General features: G+C 38.2%; 2 protein-coding genes across 11 annotated transcripts in view; both read left to right on the forward strand.

Moving 5' to 3' along the window:
- Positions 1–13,251, forward strand: part of LOC136831421 (transmembrane protein 145-like) — a 32,956-nt gene extending 19,705 nt beyond the window's left edge. The window contains exons 10-11 of the mRNA XM_067091851.1: positions 3,153–3,359; positions 11,707–13,251. Coding sequence (XP_066947952.1) covers positions 3,153–3,359; positions 11,707–11,841 — 342 coding nt within the window. The 3' untranslated portion in view covers positions 11,842–13,251. The remainder of the gene's footprint in view (positions 1–3,152; positions 3,360–11,706) is intronic.
- A 3,572-nt stretch (positions 13,252–16,823) lies between these two features.
- The window catches only part of spn-E (spindle E), a 437,239-nt gene continuing 431,795 nt past the window's right edge, over positions 16,824–22,267 (forward strand). For 4 of the 10 annotated variants that reach the window (XM_067091853.1, XM_067091852.1, XM_067091859.1 and 1 more), the window contains exon 1: positions 16,910–17,354. The gene's annotated coding sequence lies outside the window, so the exon portion shown is untranslated. Of the gene's footprint in view, positions 17,355–22,267 lie in introns of all 10 variants that reach the window. The other 6 variants (XM_067091854.1, XM_067091861.1, XM_067091862.1 and 3 more) reach the window with 5 other exon arrangements.

Raw genomic sequence — 22,267 nt, forward strand, 5'->3', positions numbered from 1 at the left:
CTCGCACACTTCTCATTTGACTTAGTAATTTGTCTTTTGCATATTCTTGTCTGATCATAGTTTGCTGAAGCATATCTGAACTAAAGATAAATCCATGGGAGCAGTTATGTTCAGGAAAAACATTTAAACCTTGACTATAAAGTGTATTAAAATTAGAATTAGCATACGAAGTAACTTCAAAATTAAAATTTCAACTTTATGACGGAAACATATCCATCAAGATATTTGCATCACCACAACGACTGGTTGTCCTTTGATAGTTTTTGGACTTGTTTTCTTCTTGTTGATTTCTCCTAAATGAACATTCATAAGAACCGAGGGCTGCAATTACCCCTACGTGTCCCCCAACATATAGGCGTCTTCTCAGCTTCCTCCATTGAGACTCGGAAAGAAACATGTATTTTAACTAGAAAACATCGATAACTGTACAGCATGTCAGTATGAGCTTGGCCAAGAACAATTCTTAGTTATTCGACAAACATAGACTTCTATTTCCTACCATAAAATCAGTCAGCCCCTTCTCCGCCGTATCAAGCTCCAAAATGTTAAGCAACGTGGAAAAATAAAATATGTGCAAGCAGCTAACGGAACATCCACTGGGTCTTCCAAAAATAGTTTCTGTGAGATGATGCATAAAGAATTTCTCACCACACATTACAGTACCACAAAAATCGCCACGAACATTTTGAAGTGCTTTATGGACCAAAATAGGCTGCTGCTAAGTAGAGCAGCTGCTAGCTACTGCCATAAACCTGCTCTCAAGAGCGATGTTGCGTGAATTCGGTATCCAAAACACTAGAAAACAACATATGCTTCCAGTGTAAACAGTTATAAAAGATTTTCAATATATTCTATGACATATCCTCAACATCATCCACTTTGCATCTCCATCAGTTATGATTCATTTGCTTTTCCTAGGTCCGACTATGCTCTGGACAATATTCCTTTTACTTCAAACACAGATAACTGTTTCATAAATAATGTCGTTCCACATATCTCGTTCATTTTCAATCTGTTTGTCATCTGTCGTACTTTCTCAGTCATAGGCCTTCCATATACCTTCCATTGTAATCTAAGAATTATTATGCTGTTATATTTCCTGTAAACTCCTCACTCTCTCTTCGCCTGTACACTAGTAAGGCACAATATCCCTCTCACTCATTGCTTTAAAACCTTTCCCTCATCGACACTAACTACTCGCCCTGATCACTCAATCACTCTCATCACAGTGCACACCATTTCACATGTATTACCGACGACTCTTGTTGTCCTTCATTCCCCAGCGCCTTCATTGTGCTTTGGACACAGTTCCAAAGTCCCTCTCACAAACATTCTCCAACTAACAGTACCCTCTCCCATTCTTACATCATTCAGCCGTGCTTCTCTTCAGTTGTCCGCATTTTCGTTTAGAGATGACTGCAGCTTTCCATTTGCATCTTTTATTTTCAGATCTGTTTGCTTATTAAACTTTCTCTTCACGTTCACTTCCATATAGAGCAACATATTTTTCCAAAAATGCTCGCTCACACTCACACATCCATGTTATTTGGCTTCTTTTTCTCATTACTTTTCCCTTGACCACCTGTATACCTGTACATTATCATCCCTCCATAATGCTGTTGCTCCTAAATAATTTTTTTTTTTTCCTTCATCAAACCTCTCATTCCACCTTATACTATTATCATTTCTTTTTGCTACCGAGTCTTCAACCTTATCCTGAATTTTTGCGTATTCATGCGGTCCTCACTTTTGTCTTTAACGCTGGCCTTTTTCATTCTTTTGTTTTAATTGCTGTTGCAGCTACACTTTCACCCCTCCCTTTCCTAATTGAAATTTTACCCATTTTAAGTTCTACTTTAAGCAAATAAGGATCAGATAAACCTCTAGTCACTCCTCTCTCCCAGTTACACCATCAACTTACTCCTCCATATGCTTTGTACTAAAACATAATTTTGAATAATCCTTAATTTTTTTCTCTTCCCAAAGTTTTATGAATATCTTCTTCTGAACCATGTAATTCTATCAGTCAGTCTCTTTTCAAAACGTATTTCCACACAACTCTCAATTGTCATTAGTACAGGAATTCCATACCTACTAACAAGATTGTCTCTTCAAATACAATTAATCTTTGCATTTTAAATCACCTATCACAACCACCCTTTCAGTTTCTCCAAACCCAGACAGGCAAAGGGCCTGACTCTCAAAAAACAGTCTTTCTTCCTTATTCTTTTCCATTCCTGGCCCAAGTACTCTCAGTATCAAAACTTTTTAATCTTTTGTACTTAATCTTACCAGTCATTAAACTAATCTTTCACCCGCCCACAAAGTCTTTCTGACAATACCTATATATATATATATATATATATATATATATATATATATATATATATATATATATATATATATCGTAATCCCGTGGATGAATTATAATAAGTCCTCACGTGAAAATAAAAGGAGGTACCAAGACTTTCAACTTTTATTCCAAAGTCACATTGCTTTCTTGTGTGTTGTTTTCTTAACTCTGTTTAGTACTCTCTGAAGATGACTTTGGAGAAGAAGTTGAAAGTCTGGGTACCTCCTTCTTTTATTTTCACGTGAGGACTTATTACTATATATATATATTATATATATATATATATATATATATATATATATATATATATATATATATATATATATATATATAGTAGCTATACATATATATATATGTATAGTAGTATATATATATATATATATATATATATATATATATATATATATATATATATATATATATATATTTATATATGTATGTATGTAGCTCATGCATTTAAAGTATATATATACTAGATGGTTTTATATATATATATATATAAAAAAAAAAATATATATATATATATATATATATATATATATATATATATATATATATATATATATATATATATATATATAATATATATATATATATATATATATATATATATATATATATACATACATATACATACATACATACATACACATACATACATACATACATACATACATACACAGTATTATAAGGTTGCCATGAATTTTTACTGTAATGAGAGACTTCGGATGTGAATTACAGGTAGAGAAGCTCATCACTCTCGCTGACAGCCCTTGTTCTCTCTCTCTCTCTCTTCCAGTTCTTGACGAGACCCAGCGCGGCCAATAAAAACTTCCCATACCATGTCCGGACTACGCAGATCACTGCCCTGGAGACTTCTGCCACAGGGGTCATGGGTAACAACACATTAGATGCCTTCTCTGCTCATCCTTATGCACCAGACTTTGTGGAACCCAAAAGTCACACTTCGTCGGATGTCTTCATAGTCTCAGGGGCTGTTGAAATGGTAAGCTCAGAAAGGTGATGTTTACTAGAAAATCTACTGTTCTGTAGTTAGGAAATACTTCCTGTGCCTCAAAAGCAAGACTCGATACTCTTATGAAAGCTGTTTTCAAAAACTGCAAACGGGTTGTTTTCTCTCTTTGGGGTCATCTTAGTTTTCCTTCTTGCAGCTCCTTTGCTACAACTTATCAGTTCACGCCATCACCTGTATATCCTATAGAGAAATAAAGTCTGAAGACGAACAAGACCAGTATCGCGACTGGGATCCTTCTTAGATTTCTCAAGATACTGTCACACGGACTCACCTTCTGGCATCTTTTTGCTTCTTGTTTCCCCCCACCTCCTGTGTGAACACAAACACACAGTATCCAGTAGTAGTGGCAGAATGATTCAAGTAGCATATGTTAAACATTTGTCAGCCAAAGCTGGTGAAGGTTGTTTGATGGTTCTTAACTAACAGCATATAAAATGAACAAACGCATTTGAATGATGAATAAACGGTGATTATAGTGTTTATTGTATAACAAATGCTATGAAGGAAGTTTCCCTTTAAGAACTCTGCTGTAAAAAAAAGTGACTCAGTTACCGAAAATTATAAGCAAAATACGATATACGTAAAGATAGAAAGTGTCGTGCTATATTCATATACTATCTTTATGGATAAAGATGTTCGTGACGTGGAAAGTATAACATACATCACATGCTTCGTGCAAATACGAGTCATGAATCATGAAAATTCCCCACCTAATTTATATCAGCAAACGATTCGACCAGTGTTTCTGAGTGGGTGTGTGAGTGTGTGTGTGTGTGTGTGTTTGTGAGCTCGTGACTACAAAGTGCCGTTTGGTTGTTTAATATGCGCTAGACACCACCGTTGAGAATAGTTGTTAAATGCACACTTTGTTAAACAGATATATTTTGAAAACAAGTGATGTGGAAGTTACAGGGTAAGACTGATTCTTCATCTATGGTTTAAATAAGTAGAAATAAAAACCCGGACAAGTGCTGAGTCAGCATTAGTTTATGACGCCACTTCCTAAAGGCGACGATCAATTAAAGATAAAATTAATAACTATATGTATCGACAGATGTCATCATTTACATAATATTCATGGAAGAAAATAAGTAAAGATTTCGGTATATATCTGCAATCATTAACTCTAAATTTTAACGTTCTAAATAAAAACAAAACGGCAACAGTTTTTGATCACGTACTATAATAGACAGGCAAAAGGTTTCTCTCCCTGTTAACAAGTTCAGCATATTTGCCCAAAGGACAGTGCAGCGCACCACTCAGTGTCCTCCTCGTTGCATGTTATTGTTAGAATACTTATTATCTACAAATAGGTATCCGAGATACGGAAGTACCAAAATAAAGCCTCCATACGTATTTATGCAAAAGCTGTACTGAGAATATAATAGTTCCTTTCATGAACTGACAGTGATATCTTTTATATATATATATATATATATATATATATATATATATATATATATATATATATATATATATATATATATATATATATATATATACATATACATACATATATACAGTATATATATATATATATATATATATATATATATATATATATATATATATATATATATACATTTTGTATTTATACATGTACATGTGTATATATGTATATATAATATTTGTATATATAAATATTTTTATATATACTTATATATATATATATATATATATATATATACGTATATACATACTTGTGCGTGTGTGTCTGTGTATGTAGGTATCTCTAAATATAGGCAAACGAACTTTATTGAGGTCAACACCACTCCAGTATAGCCTCCTAGTCTCTTATCATTAAACACAAATTTCCTAGAAACCCAGAGCAAATAATTCTTTCCTCACCTGCCGGACAGTTTCAGTCTACATAAACCGGGATTTCTCCGCTGGAGCTTAAGCCATAACTTGTTTTAGGCAAGGTCCTTATACGGTATTCCGGTTATAGGTTCCAGTGGGCTTCCATGGTGGTAATAATAGGCAATAAACGTCCGGTCAGTTATGAAATAGCGATCAATACCTCCTGCGGACGGTGAACTCCCAGCACGAGAGAATTAGCAGCCGATTAGTAGGGGCTTGCTCAAGATCAAAAGGGTATAAAGATGCTTCGATGGCTGTTGTTTTAGACTGAGACAGCCTTGTAAGTTGTACTGGCTATAGCGTTCACTGAATCATGGTTAAGCTACTGTAACGGTAAATGACAAGCAAATGGAAGTGGCATAATGAAATCACGAGAATAAGAATGACGTAACCTAAAAGAAAAATGAGAACATATCACAAAGCAAAATAAAGATGAGACACATTCTATATAAATTTAATGTATATATTTGTCATATGTATGTTTCCACCCATCCCTCCAATGGGAAAACCAATCAAGGCGCCTCCGTCAGTCCATTGCTGAAATCTCCATTCTAATATGGCTTTTGCCTGTGCCCATTCGTCAGCAAAGTCAGTAACTTCCATATTATTTGTTATCAGATCTATATTTTACAAGGTATGTTTTTACCAGTTATTCTTCAAGTCGTTCCTTTGACTGAACTTACATAATTTTCTTCCAACTGGGGAGTATGTATATATATATATATATATATATATATATATATATATATATATATATATATATATATATATATATATATATATATATATATATATATCACACAGTACCACAGGTGAAAAATAAGAGACGGGGTGTAGGTCCTGACCGGTTTCGACTTTATTTCCAAGCCATTGACGAAGGACAGATATTCCTCGTTGGGCGAGTCGGTAGAGTTCTCGGCTAGCACTCTGCTAGGCCAGAGTTCGAGTCTCCGGCCGGCCGATGAAGAATTAGAGGAATTTATTTCTGGTGATAGAAATTCATATCTTGGTACAGTCTGGTTCGGATTCCACAATAAGCTGTAGGTCCCGTTGCTATGTAACCAGTTGGTTCTTAGCCACGTAAAATAAGTCTGATCCTTCGGGCCAGCCCTAGGAGAGCTGTTAATCAGCTCAGTGATCTGGTTAAACTAAGGTATACTTAACTTAACAGAGTATTAGAAGCCACGAATATATATACTACAGGAACAGTACTGACGAACATACACAACCGCTAGAGACTGCATATCCACCCACAGGCCGGTGTCAAGGTAGGAGTGGCCTTCAAAGCTTATTTGGCTAAAAATCACAATATACTCTCAGCGGACAATACTGATAAACATACCGACCATAGGCGACATCAGATCCACACCTGACAGGTGTCAGGGAGGCGGGGCTTGGAAAACTCATTATCACTGCTGCCCCCGTACTGTTTACAAATATGATAATCTTATTTCCATATTTCTCTACTGCCTATCATAAAATTTAAACAATTTACAAATTTCTTTTGGTATTAAGGGATCAAGTTTATACATCCCTTAACTGATATTCATATTATGGCTGTAACTTTCTTTTATAAAGCTAGATTCAATGATATTCCTTTCCTGTGTGTTATTAGAATATACAATCCTTTTTTACCCTTCCCAGTTGATAACATGATTGTTCTCATTAACATGTACAAAAATACCACTGTTCCCCTGTTCATATCTCACACATTTTTATGCTGTTCTATTCTCTTTTCCAGTGCTTTAGAACAGCATAAAAAATGTGTGAGATATGCACAGGGGAACAGTGGTATTTTTGTACATGTTAGTGAGAACAATCATGCTATCAGCTGGGAAGGGGCAAAAAGGATTTTATATTCTAATAACGCACTGGAAAGGAACATCATTGAATCTAGCTTTATAAAAGAAAGTTACAACCATAATATGAGTATCAGTCAAGGGATGCATAAACTTGATCCTTTAATATCAAAAGAAATTTGTAAATTGTTTAAATTTTCTGGTAGGCAGTAGAGAAGTATGGAAATAAGATTATCATATTTGTAAACATACGGGGGCAGCAGTGCTAATGAGTTTTCCAAGCCCCGCCTCCCTGACACCTGTCAGGTGTGGATCTGATGTCGCCCATGGTCGGTATGTTTATCAGTATTGTCCCCTGAGAGTATATTGTGATTTTTAGCCAAATGAGCTTTGAAGAGTTTTTAAGGCCACTCCTACCTTGACACTGGCCTGTGGGTGGCTATATAGTCTCTAATGGTTGTGTATGCTTGTCAGTGCTGTTCCTGTAGTATATATATTTGTGACTTCTAACACTCTGTATCAGTCCTTCGTCAATGGCTTGGAAATGTATGATAAATGAATCATGTACAAAGGCCTATTATAATCATCGGAAACTAGCATTGCATTCTACTAACTTGATTTATATAATACCTGTAGAAAACAGGTAAGTAATTATCTGTGACTTAGCATGGCTACCATTTTTTCATTGTGGATTTATTTAGCTTCTTTCAGATTTCTGAATATCTAATAAAAGCATATACAAATTTTCTTTAATTTGCTGAAAAAATTTGCACTTATAAATAAAAATGCTGAATCTCCTGTGCAGTTAAAGACAGGAAGGCTGGAACACCAGTTCCCTGCTGCAAATGGGATTACATCTTTTTTAACATTCAATGCAGACGTAGCAGTTCTAACTCTTAAGTCTCGAGCAGCATTTCGAAACCCTGCTTTAGAATCTAACTCAAACACTTTGAGAGAACAGATGCTTTTTTGTTTCAGGATCAAGATCGGCCCAGTATGGTGAGTTCTCCCTAGTCAGACAGGACTTACAGCACGAGTGTTGCACATTTGGACACATCACTTAGTGTTACTGGACTCGTTTCGAGCTCTTCTGACACACAATGTTAGCGGTGCTTTCCCCTATGTAGTATGGTTTCTAGCTCGAAATGAGATAATTATGTGCCACAGGGTAAAAAATAACTGTCAAGGACTGGATGTTGTTTGTAAAGGAGTGTTAGCCATTGCATGTGGCAGGGTTCAAAGATCTGGCTAAGGTTTTTATGATCACATGTTCTTTGGGGAAATGGATGGAGGCGACACAGATAATGTGTGATAAAATAAATACTAAATAATGTGAAAGTAAAGATTTATTGTACCGTAATCTGACCAGTGACGATGTATGGCTCAGAAACCTGGGCATTAAGAAGGAAGAAAGAACGGACGCTGGAGATAACAGAAATAAGGATGCTGAGGTGGATTTTCAGGATTCGCTGCCGCATGAGATACTAGAAAACGCAGACATTATGAGAGGTGCAGGAGCGGTAAGATTACTGATATAAGAGAGTCGAGACTGAGATAGTTTGGACATGTGGTAAGGATAAGTGAGAAGGGAGAGTAAAGAGGAACTGGATTGAACCTGGTAGGGGTAGAAGGCCGACAGGGAGGCAAAGAATTAGATGGCATGATGAAGCGAGGGAAGATGTGGAGAAGGGTTTAGCAGAGGAAAATGCTTCTGACAGAAATAGCTGGAGGAGCATCGAGACAACAGACCTCTTGGCTTAGGGATAAAAGGTGGGGACGAGGAAGTTAGCCTTCACTGTGGAGGTGTTGTGGGTATTTAAAATCAGTTGAAATAAATACTGTATATTCCTGTGCTTACATTCAGTAAAGCGATTTTCTGACAGCCTACTGGTCTTGACACTTTAGGCGATTTCACTTCCCTTTTCTTCTTCCTCCTCTCAGTTCCGCGCTCCCTGTGATCCCATCAGTCACGACTCTCATGTGTCCTTCTCTTAGTTAAATACTATATATCAACTCAGTTTTCCTTTTTTTTCCTTGCGCCATTCCAGCAACCTTGTATCCCACACTCTCTCAACTGAAGCCCCAGGCGTTTGGGGATTAAGCTTTGGATTTTTTCAGAGTCAAACTACGTCTAGAGAAGCTGGTTCCCAGAGTCCTCAGTTTCCTTAAGATTGTTTGATGCTGGTTATTTCAACTTAGGAAACATTATTATTATTATTATTATTATTATTATTATTATTATTATTATTATTATTATTATTACTATTATTATTATTATTATTATTATTATTATTATTATTATTATTATTATTATTATTCAGAAGATGAACCCTATTCATATGGAACAATCCCGCAGGAGCCATTGACTTTAATTTCAAACTTCCAAAGAATATGGTGTTCATTAGGAAGAAGTAAGAGGAGGTAAAAGAAAATACAGAAAGAAGAGGTCTCACTTATTAAAAAGAAAAAATAGTTAACAAACGGAAAAAAATGCATTAAAATGCAAGGGGAATAGTATTAGGGTAGTAATTCATTGCATCTTAGCTCGAACTTTTGAATGTCAATCGGTATTCTGTAAGCCAGCAATGCTCAATATTTCGTAGTTGCTCGGTAAACATCACACCCAGAAGTCCCTTTCTATATTTAAACAAGTAAAAAATGCGCCGGAGTTTCTCCGGCGCAATCGAGTTTTCTGCACAGCGTATAATGCTGTATGACATTCTCATCCACGACCGGGCAACGCTCAGTTGCTCCCCTGATGCGGTCAAGCGAAGATGGGTAGACGGCTGGCACCTCTAGCGGGGCCAGACGACGATCATGACTAACTTTAACCTTGAATAAAATAAAAACTACTGAGGTTAGAGGGCTGTAATTTGGTATGTGTGATGATTGGAGGGTGGATGATCAACATACCAATTTGCAGCCCTTTAGCGTCAGTAGTTTTTAAGATCTGCAGAACAAGTGCAGATGGACAGACAAATAGCCATCCCAATAGTTTTCTTTTACAGAAAACTAATAAGGTAAAAAAAAAAAATAAAAACAATAGTGAGAAATGGCTGTGAAAGTACAACTGCTTTTTTTTGGTCTGCCTTGGCTATGGCTAGATCTGCTGTGTGTCATGAGGCGACTCAGGTTTTGGCTTACTTTGTAATCCTTCGCATGTACTCCTTTATTAAAGGCTTATCCGCTGCTGTTATCCATTAGGACCAACTCTCCAACTAGAATCTTTACTTTTATCTTTAAAAATCCCCTGCCCAGATTCATACTTTTATTCATTACAGAGTCTGCTCAAATTCTTAATATGCATTAGTAGCTTTTGTGTTTTTAAATTTCTCTCAACATTCATTCTGTCACAGTTCCCCAGTCCCCCCCCTTTTTTTTTTTTTTTTGCATTCATTATTGTCGTAGGATCTCTACTGTGCTTATTTCGGCATCATAAACTGTACATCAATTTCCGTTTCGGTTTCCTTGGCAAGCTTGTCTTTTATTTCCCTTTTAGCTCGTTTTATACACCTCTGCATTTCGTACTTCCTACATAAATCTAACACACTTTCCCCTTATTTGGTCTCCTACCTCCTTCACCACCCTTTTTCTATCTGCTGTTTTGATGTTGTAGAATAGCGTTATTTTTTCTATATACTATTGTGTATTACACAGGCCATTAACTGGTAGCATTAAATATGGCGTAGTTGCTGGCTATTCCAGCGTTCCTTTCGTTATTTTGTACTGTATGCCTTTGGAATCCCTCATCTTCGTTTCCTAGAATTCTTTTCTCAGGCATTAATCCTTTCTTGTGTTTTTCTTTTTAATAAAAATATTACTGTCGTTCACATCTCTGATCTCGGCCTGACCTTCCGTCAGCTTGAATAACTTTCCTGTCTGGTTCTACAATATTACCTTCAACCCTCCGCCTTTTCTCTTTCCCATTCCCTGCAGTCCTTTTCATCCACTTACTGTGCACATCAACGTTTTAAGCTTCTCCATATTTCTCTCATTCAAACTCTCAACCATCCATTCCATTTAGGCTCTAGCAGGACACTAGTTTCTGAAAGTAGCTGAGCAACATTTTGTAAATAAAAAGAAATAAAAAACAGATGGAACAGTATTTTCTAAATCAACGGAAGACCATTAACCAAAGCTGCTGGCACATTATTTCCTAAAGCAACTATGGCATTTTGAAAGCTAGCAAAAAAGTACTTGCAGAGCAAAACGATTTTCCCGCATTCTTATCATGATTTGCTTTAACGTTTCAACAAAGATTGCACGACCTTAGAGACATGTGGTATTTGACCGGTGTTAAATATCAGTGCAAAGCACCTTTTATTTGGATTTGTTGCTGTATAGCAAAGACATGTGGCCATATTTCACTCCATACATAATTATAGTTACTGCTTCTGGCATCGTGTTGGGTTTAGGAGCTTGAATTTTGAGTACCTAATTCTAATAACATTGCACTATGCCCACACTGTGTGTGTGTGTGTGTGTGTGTGTAAGAGAGAGAGAGAGAGGGTGATATTTCATCACATAAAAGAACAGGACGAAAGTTAAAGCTTTGCGGGAACACTTTCCAATACCTTTTATTTGTGCCATAGTTTCCATTTTGACTGATGATGTTATTCTGTTGATTTTGTGACAAAAGACTTTTCTTTTTCTTGCAGAGACCCATCCAGGCTCCGCGCAGCATCATCAAAGAGGACAACAGCTTCCCTCACTATAAGCCAACGGCGCCACCACCTGCCTTTCAACAGGGAGCCGACCAACCTTTAAGGAATGGAGCAGAAGTTCCTAAGTAAACTTGCTCCGTGTTTCTCGAAACCGTCCAGTAACGCCTCGAATGAAAACTGGCGTCTTCAGCCGGAGTTTTTTGCTCTGCAAGCGCAGTGAAATCAATTTAAGTGAATGCTACACAGGAACTGCACAATCACTTTCGTCAACGATTACCTTGATCGCAACCATGTACAGTACTACGTTCACCAAAGAGGAATATAAAACAATTAAAAGGATTTTTTTGTGTGTGAAAAGCAAGGCAGTGTTGCCAGATGCCCAGAAAAGCTTGTCTGTGACCGTTTTCGAGGGCTGGGGTCGGGTTAGGCCACCTTTTCCTGGATTTCCAGTTTTTTTTTTTTTTTTTTTTTTTGTAAAGAGTGAATATTCGAATTTTTTTCTGAAATGAGGGTAAAAACGCTCAAAATTAGTATCAGGATATTATATACCCATTATTCTTGACTCCTCCCCTCTCTTTACATGACTCGATACACAAAATTTTGAAAAGGACTACAGATGACATTAAAAATTATATTTCAATTTCACTGGAATAAAATTTTCAATATTTTGTTCCAAGTACCTGGTTGAGGAAATGAGGATGAATTACGATCATCAAAATTGTACATGTTTTTTTTTATAATTTATTGTACCAAAGTAAAATACATTCTTATTTTCAATCAAACTCTCATCTAAGAGTAAGCTAATAACATGGTATAGTGAGGAAGCGTTCAAGTAAATGACATTCAGACTTGACCTTTTTTCATTTTCGTTATTTTTAAAAAAATAGAAATACTCGGGGATTTCATTGAGGTTTTCAGAATTTGTGTTCCTCGATTTCCAGATAAAGGCCTCCGGTGATCTGGCAACGCAGAAAATAAAGATATTTTGCAAGGAAACTGGTTGAAGGTGCTTGAAATCACTTTGAAATTCTTTCACCGTTCTCGGTGGTAGGATGTCATACAAAACTTCATGATCTGTTATTCCGCATCAAAACGCCTTTTCTTTTATTCTTGTTAGGTTCTCTTAGTTCTGAACCTCGCTAGATACCATATAGCACTAAGCCACAATTTTGTTTTCATCCTGGTTAATTGGTATGTGGTATAACTGAAGGATGGAAAATAGGTAAACAAATTCTGTGTTTCTCAATAAAAGTGGGAACAACTCGCAAATATGCGTCCAATCGTTATGTCTTCAGGAATAATACAACAGTTTACTATAAGGGCTACTTGCGCAAGGCCCTCACGATAAACAAAAACGTCAGTGACATATTTGTATATACTCGACATAAGAAGTCGTTAAGCTTTCTGTTGCATGTATGTAAACGTAACTCATAGAAGGTGTAACCATCCCTATTCCGTCTCTGTTTTAAGGGACTGTGTAATCGACGTCTTGGGGATTTTCATGTCAATGGTACATATCAAAATATACTACTCCCACTCGTTTGTCTGTGACCTTCCTGCCAGTCTTCTGGGCGATAGTCGTGCACACCTGACGAGAAGAAATTCAAAATAATAATGATTAACATTTTAAAAACTTATTAACTGGTTTTAAAAGCGTCCGCAGAATCTAAAGCCTTTATGAGGAATTGTGAAATAGAGCCAAAGGAAGAAAAGTCATGTACAAAACAGATTAAAAGAAAATGAAATCGGCGATTCTTAAAAATGGAGTAAAGGGAATATGAGAACTTGATGTAGACATAACAATCTCTCTAAACCTAGCGTGGGTCAACATGATCCATGGTTATACCAGAAACAGTGTTCCCGGTGAAGTCAGTTGTGCATATGTTTTACCTTTCAATAACAAATAGCACAAGAAATCTGTTGCATTTTCAAGGCTATGTAAATTATCTTAATGACAATATTTTTGCCCAGCCAGATGTTCTGAAACAGTGATTTGCTACGTTAGCTGCTGACTATAATGTACGCTTCAGTGGCATAGTAATCTGTACCAGCATGAGTTATGTGATGCAATTTTGATACACTTCTTAATCAGTTTCAGTCAGTGCTGGGGTGAAAACTGGTAAATTATCAAGTGTCTATCCTCTAGACTACATACCTCGTAAACTCGAGGTCAGTTAAAGCCCACTGGGGGTTTCGCTGATAAGTCTGCTCTCTCTCTCGCTCGATATACTCACAAACCTTCACGAAGCAACTGAGACCTGCAATTATGTCAGGAGGGCTCAATAAAGTCTTATAAAAACAAAGCACAATATTACCTACATAATATAGTGGGTAATTTTCACAGCTCTGCAGAAAGCAAGAATCTAGTTTTATGTTTATAGATTCAAAGAAATGACCCTCAGCTAATAATCTGATCAAATACTTCGACAAAAAGTTCATCCAAATATGTTAATGATAATGACATAAAAAGATGTTTCGTTGGAAACTCCAATTAATGGTATGGTAAGAGAAAGCAAGGAACAATGTGGAGGGTCCGCGGGTAAGTGGTGCCCTGGGATGCTTGCTGCTCAGGCAACAGGTAATCTTACATACAGCCTCAGTTTCAGGAGCATATGATACATTTGGAGGTGGCCATATTGGAACAGGTAGCCTCAAAGATGGAATATTAGATGCAAAACTCAGGAGCGCAAAAACACTCCTATCTGTGAAACAGAACAAGCACTTGAAGGTTTTGAATAAGGATCAGCCCTTTACAAATAAGGGTAAGCTGCGAAAGGTATTGACTCTTATTGCCCTATATTTTACCGCCGTAATCAATTGAGTAATCTGTAAAAGATAAGGCTTTTTACAAAAAAAAAGTCAAATTGTACCATTCAGAATTCAGGGAATAAAAAGGAGAAAAGTGTGCTACATCAACAATAACTCAACTGCAGGCAGATTCTCGGGAGCAGAACAGAGAAACTCATAGCTAGATTTTTCAAGGGTTTAGAAAAAAAGTGAAAAAACTGGACATGAGTTGTGAAATGCCACAAATGCTTTATTCTTTTAGGATTCCAGTGCTGATGCAGTAATTACTCATGATCTCTTACCTCAGGCAATAAAGAGGAGAGTGCAAAGGAGGAACCCATTATAACAGTAAACTTACATTTCACTTAAGTTGTAAGATAAAGAACATGGAATGTCTGTAAGATAAAGAACATGGAATGTCTGAGCAGAGGGTCGTACAGCGCAGAAAGACCGTTATGATACCAACCTTTCGGGAACATAAAAAGATTGTCGGGAGACCTGGGCATAATATCCAACCACGTTATATATCTTTAATAAACCCTTATCACTAGCCAAGTATAAAGGTAAGGTATTATGAGTAGCAAAGCTAGAAAATGTGTAAATAAAAGGATGCATCACCTCGTGAATAGACTTAAATTGATTGGGCTCTTGGTAACCGAACAGTAGCAAGAATGAAAAGTGAAACAGACTCAGTCGTTTGAATAGTTGTAAATTAGTGAACTGACAAATCAGCAAAGGTAAAAGAACAGGTGAAGCACGTTATTTTTATAAAACCGTTTAATCTCCAATTGTAAGGATTTTGGAATAAATTTGATCATAGACAAGTCTATCAGTTTTTCTCTATCTGTGTAGTTTCGATCTTTACCTAAGTATCCTTCTAACAAAATTATAGAAAATAAGATATTTGTACATATTAGAGCAGTCCATTGCTCATGAAAATAAAGCACAAGGAAAAAATATCTACTCAGGGCAATTTTGATTTAGCGCCATAAGACTCTTTGGGCCGGGGTTGAGAGAATCAGTGGCACTATACAAGCCCGTCGCTAGGATTAAAAAAAAATTTTTTTTTCCATAACGTAGTTTATCATAATTAACAATATAGGTATTAAGGTAACAAAATACAGTAGACTAAGAAGCTGCGATCATGTATTGAATGGAGAATGACCGAAAACTACAAAAAGCGAAATGTATGCCGGCAGCAGGTTTTGAGAACTGTTATCTATAAACAGAAGGGGTTCATTCAAAAATCCGGAAAATGGTCATGAGATAGGTTAAGCTAATGGAATTAAACCATTGATAGTACTTTACATCACATATAGATAATTGAGTAAATCTCATTTAGAGAGATTTGGCGCAAACATTCAATGTCTCTGAAAAAAAGGCCAAGTCAATTTGGTTACATATAATTAGTTATCCCCTCTCTCTCTCTCTCTCTCTCTCTCTCTCTCTCTCTCTCTCTCTCTCTCTCTCTCTCTCTCTCTCATAGTAGTCTTAAAATTATTCTTGAATCTTCTTAGCGTTTCTTACATGGTATGGTAAATATTGTTCGAAATTTAGAAGGAAAATTATTTTAGAATATAGTAAAAAGCTATGAATAAAAGTAATTGAACAAATATTAAAACTGGAAATGAAAATAAGAATGTTGATATACAAAATATAGTGTACATTGCTGTACTTATACAGTAGCCTACACATAAAGATACTTTGTTCTTCATCAGAGATTCCAGTTTATTAAAAGAAAAAAAGTCTACGAGATGTCCTCTCCAACTGTCAACTTCCTCATCTTCTGTTTGAAATCTTCCTGCACTCTGGTGTGACTGCTTAAACCCTCCTACTATAGGGGTTGCAGGTAATTTATATTAGAATGATCATCATAATTATTTTTGGCAACGCACTGTTTCACGTGGCCCCAAATCAACTCTCACTCTCTCTCTCTCTCTCTCTCTCTCTCTCTCTCTCTCTCTCTCTCTCTCTCTCTCTCTCTCTCTGAGATATCTAAAATGAATCTTCGTTCTTTGCAAAAATTTTGTACAAAATGAGCAGAAAATTTATTCTAAAAATATTAAAGGCGCTGTATTAACAATAACGAAATATATATTTAAACAGAAATGAAAATAAGAGGCCTCCATTGCTTATGAATGGCCGTCAATGACTCAATGAAAACGAGGCTGTAAATGTCATATTTATACCCTATATACCCTTGCTCATCCTAAAATGATTACAAAATTTATCATCGTGAATTTCCAACGACAGATCAAGCAACTCTCGTTTCCGTTATCTGTGATTGGATGAACCCAATTCAATCTCTAACGACGTAATTGCATTTTTCGTCGTAGTAGAAGGCACAACAGTGGGGCCAACATGTAGCATATGAAAACTTCGCGCGTGAAGCTTGTTCAAAGCACACAGTGGCTGAAAAAAGGTATTTAGAAAAAAAGCGACAACGTGTGATCCATGTTGGTTGGGCTATATTGAGAACACTTCCCCCTACCCTTACCCTCCCCCTGAAAGAAGAGACAAGAGGGTTGGAAATGTCATCTCTTGCATATATGTACATAAAATGTTACATTCATCTTCGCATTTCTTCGGGGAAAATAATCGAGAAATAGATGTTAGTGTAAAAATTAAAACATATGAGGATTTAATCATAAGACGCAAGACTGAGACTCCTGAATTCTGAGTTCCAGCTTGAATCCAAAGTTCCAACACCTTTCGTTTCCAGAAAGTACTCGACAAGTCGACAATCACTTGCCAGACCAGTAGGGTCACGTGTTCGATTTTCAGTCATCCTGGCAATTTCAAGAATAAACTAGAATTCCGCTTTTCAGGTGAATTTTACTAATGAGAAACTCAAGGTAAGATGATGTTCATTACCATGTGTTATCATTTTAGGTGATTCACGGATTAAAGTGACTGTTGAGTTGAAAGCTGCCATAAAGGAATCGAAGGATGTTAGCCTAGCCTCTGCCAGGCCACCTGAGCAAGGTCAGTGTGTTGATGTCGTCTTGCGTGGACTCCTGAAATGATCGTACATCGCATTCATTGAACAATATATTCTACACAAGACTGACATTCATTATAATTTAAATATTGCATAATAAATTTCGTAGCTTATGAAAATTGAAGAATAGCCTTCGGCATTGGGTGTTGGTAGCTTAGGCTACTGGCGATAGACCTAGGCTAAGGTCAAGCCTAGACCTACCCAAGTTCGCCAGTCGTAATTTGGTTATTTCTAAGAATTCGATTTTCCCTATACTTTCATTATTGCTGAGGTAGATCTAAGTAATAGATACACGCAAGGTATTTAGCGAGAAATGGCAGTTTCTTATAGTATTGTGGTTGCATATTTACAATTTAACGTTATTTTGGGGGGTCGAATGTAATTAACCCCAGAAGTCCACCCAACAAGGGGTTTCCACACGCGATCTTCACCAGACAGGAGAGCTCGGTTACGTCTGTTTGGAACGGTTCATATATATCCCGTCCGGCAAGTGCAATAACTTGTTAACGTAGGGGTACCCCCCCCCCCGGCCAGTACTAAACTCGGCGAAGGGACATTCCATTTGGCCCGACAACAAACAAATGCACCGCCAGTATCAGAAGCCCTAAAAGTGTAGAAAAAACCAGTTTCCCAGGTAAAAACAGGCGTGGAGCTGATACTTAGAATTACCAGGAAACTCCGCTTTTTACCAAAAGCTCCCCTGTTACACGGCCCATGCAAGATAGCATTCCAGGATGGCCAGCATACAACTTACGATGTTAATTACAGGTTAATCACAGTCGACCAACAAAATGTAATGGTAATTTCATAATAAGCAACTAAAATGTTTTAAGAGACACTGGAACCCCGCTGTTATACTATTGTAGGGAACCACTCTGGAAAACAGGTTTTAGGGTGGGTGATAAAATACCAAAGAATAAACACAAATATGTAGGACATAGCCTATTTGACTTGGAACACTTGGTCTTTACTTGGGCTGTGGCTTGGTCAGGAGGGGGCTTCAGCCCCCTCTGGCCCTTCACCCAAACTGTGTAAAAGTATAAATAGGCAGTAAAGTTGTGACCAAACCTAGGGTGCTGGGTTTTTACCTGGTTGTGGGAGGGGCTTAACCACATGGACCCCCACCAATCTTAACCTAAAACAGGATGTTGTAGTTGAAAGTTAAAAAATAGGATTGCATTCTAACCTAATCTAGCATGCTGGTTCCTTTCTCTGCTGAGGTGGGGCTTAGCTCCCTCGTAATTACAATTAGAACTTTTAGAAGTATCATGGAAATCTTGGAATACAGCTTCGTATTTCACTCGGGTATTCCGCTGTGGTCCCCCTTAATTCAAATCAGCCAAAATGATCTAAGGAACTAGGCTAGTTACACGTCTGCTATTAAGGGACTATGATGAAGCAGAATTTTTCAAGCAATTCTTGAATCCCAAAATCTCACTTTATGGTGAAACTTACAAGAGAAGACAGTCAGGTTTCAGCATTGTCTGTGAAGTCAAATATCCCGATAAAAACAACAAGGTTTTCAAAATATGCCAGCCATCCTTGCCCACAGTGCGCTGGGACTGAAAAAAATTCCTATCTGAAGTCCCACTCGTGCAAATCTGTAACAAACTTAAGAATTTAGAAACATCTAAGAGGGTAACAGCACTCATTGGTCCAGTAATAGTAAATTTTATACAAGTACCTTACCAAGTAACTGCATTGCTAGTAGATTCACCTAACGCGGCAGTTCTAAATTTGAAATTTATTTTAACGCACTAATGTTTTAGTGTAGGTAACTAGACCCCGCCCATCACCGGGGAAGAATAGGTACAACAGTGCTGAAGAGCCCAGTTCGTTTCTGCCGGTCGACAACTGTACACGGTTGGTTGAGCAGCCCTGATTAGAATTTTGCTGGATGGTTGTATCTTTCACCTTCGGTGAAGTAGTCATTTACTTTGGCACCGTGCTATTTATTAGCTTAGCTTAGCTTTGAAAAAAGTTAAGTATATCTTATTATGTCAGATTCTAGCGTGTCTAGTATTAGGTATAGTGGCAAAGGCTGTAATACAAGACTTATTTCTGCAAAGTATGACTCGCACACTTTGTGTTGCATTGTAGAGGGCAAATTTGCTCGTTTGAACTTAAATGCAACAACTGCAAAGACAGGGATCAGGGTAAATGGAAAGTTTTGGAAGCACATCTAGATAGACTCCAAAGAGACAGACAGACAAAGGCGGCTGCTAGAGCTGAGGCTAAAGCTTTAGCTAGTCAGGTTTCTATTCCGAAATAGGATATTGCTTCTCAACTTGTGCCATCTACCCCTCTACCTATGTTCTCCCTGATCACCAACCCTCCGACTTTTCCTCAGACTTGTAAGAGCCCCGACGCTGTCTCTTCCAAACACGTGTGTGTTCGTCGATCGTCATCATCAGAGTCGACAGGACAAAACAGGAGCGTCTCGTTTTCTTTCTCTACAGGAACTTGTTTTCAACCATACAATATTTCCATCTGTTCTCCCTAAGCATTGTTGTCTTAATGTATGTACAATCACCGCTACTTGCATTGCCATGCAAGCATTCTAATCATGTACTCATAATGTTCCAACGAATCTTCTGTAGCAAACTGTACGTGTGTTTCTGTTTGTGAAGACGCCAATGTCTCTCCATTTCACATATATTATGCTACTGCATTGTATCCATTAATCTGTCTTGAATCTCAACCAATTGGCCATATGTAGAATTTCCTGGCCTTTCCACTGATGTATGTTCCATCACTGTATGTTAATCATGTCTCTTGATATCGCCATCTGTTTGTCTACCGACAAACACAAATGTCTGAACCTTTTATGTCCGTTGTACCTGTCTGTGTGTAGACGCTACATTACCGCTTCAGACGCTGCGTCAATAACATCTTCCAAGATTCTGTACATTTATCTCAGTAAGAAACAACCAATAAACCAGTTAACACCCAGCCAGTATGTCGCTCATACCCCAGTCCTTACACTGGTGACCCCGGAGTGACCCGAAGGACCCGGCCGACCCAAGATGACCACCCACATGCCGATAGACCCTTCGCCGCCTCGCTGTTTCCCGCCGTTCCTGAGTTCTCAGTATTAGTCCGACCCTCCGAGATGACCCACTCCACCACCGGAGCCCTGGATGCCTCCTCCAGGAAACCTGAAGCCGCCCCCGCACTCGTACTGGACGAGCTGACCAACGAAGGACCAGCCATGTCATCCTTCAGCCTGCTGCCGCCCCTCTCGAGCTGGCTGCCAAGGATCAGCCGCCGTCATCCTTCAGCCCTCGAGCCGGCCACCGAAGGATCATCCAACGTCACCCTTCAACCAGCTCCCGTCCTCGAGCTCCTGCTGGCCAGTGCCGCCCTTCAGCCTCCTACCCGCCCCTAGCCCAACTACAATTGTCGCCAAGACAATTTCCGCATCGATGCCTCGCTTGTGGGGCGAACATTGTAAGAGCCCGTTGCCCCGACGCCGTCTCTTCCAAACAATCAGACGTTACACACGTCTTGGGAGAGAGTACTTTTAAGAGCCCCGACGCTGTCTCTTCCAAACACGTGTGTGTTCGTGTGTTCGTCGATCGTCATCATTGGAGTCGACAGGACAAAACAGGAGCGCCTCGTTGTCTTTCTCTACAGGAACGTGATTTCAACCATACAATATTTCCGTCTGTTCTCCCTAAGCATTGTTGTCTTAATGTATGTACAATCACCACTACTTGCATTGCCATGCAAGCATTCTAATCATGTACTCATAATGTTCCAACGAATCTTCTGTAGCAAACTGTATGTGTGTTTCTGTTTGTGAAGACGCCAATGTCTCTCCATTTCACATATATTATGCTACTGCATTGTATCCATTAATCTGTCTTGAATCTCAAGCAATTGGCCATATGTAGAATTTCCTGGCCTTTCCACTGATGTATGTTTCATCACTGTATGTTAATCATGTCTCTTGATATCGCCATCTGTTTGTCTACCGACAAACACAAATGTCTGAACCTTTTATGTCCGTTTTACCTGTCCGTGTGTAGATGCTACATTACCGCTCGCACGCGTCAATAACATCTTCCAAGATTCTGTACATTTATCTCAGTAAGGAACAACCAATAAACCAGTTAACACCCAGCTAGTATGTCGCTCATACCCCAGTCCTTACAAACTCTGTTACCTGGCTCCCATTCTTCCGAACCCACCAACTCCTTAGAGCTGTCTCTAATACCCTTATCTGTACAAGAGAGGACACCAAGCCAGTCCACGGCACAATTTTACGTGCAAGGCCCCTCCCACAGACCAGTCCAAGAAACTCAAGACTTCAAAGACTTTAAACAGGTTTTTGAGGAGATGGTCCAGTTCTGTTGCAGAGAACATCACTTGGGCTGATGAAAAAGCCAACCTTCAGGATGAACCAAACAGCCCAGAGAAGTGTCCTTGGGAGGAGGCAGAGACTCCCAAGGAAGGGGGCTTCTCCCGTGGCATAAGATAAGTATAGTATCTCCTTTGAGACAGCCTGGAGGGAGGAAAACTGAAGAGGGCCTTTCCCTGCTCTCTCTCTCTTCTCAGAGAGCCAACCCTCAACCTAGATCAAGGCCTTCCTTGCTGAGGAAGAAAGCATCTTTTGGGAAATCTAGTGAAGTGAACAGGCTGGTTGCTCATTAAAAATGCGGAAGCTGGCGCTGCTGGCAAGAAGAAATCGGGGAAAATTAGTGAGCACATATCTTGGCAAGGCTGCATAAGCTGAAGGAGTAGTGTCCTTGGTCTACTCCCTCT

The sequence above is a fragment of the Macrobrachium rosenbergii genome, chromosome 48 (genome assembly GCF_040412425.1).
Source record: "Macrobrachium rosenbergii isolate ZJJX-2024 chromosome 48, ASM4041242v1, whole genome shotgun sequence".
NCBI lineage: Eukaryota > Metazoa > Arthropoda > Malacostraca > Decapoda > Palaemonidae > Macrobrachium > Macrobrachium rosenbergii.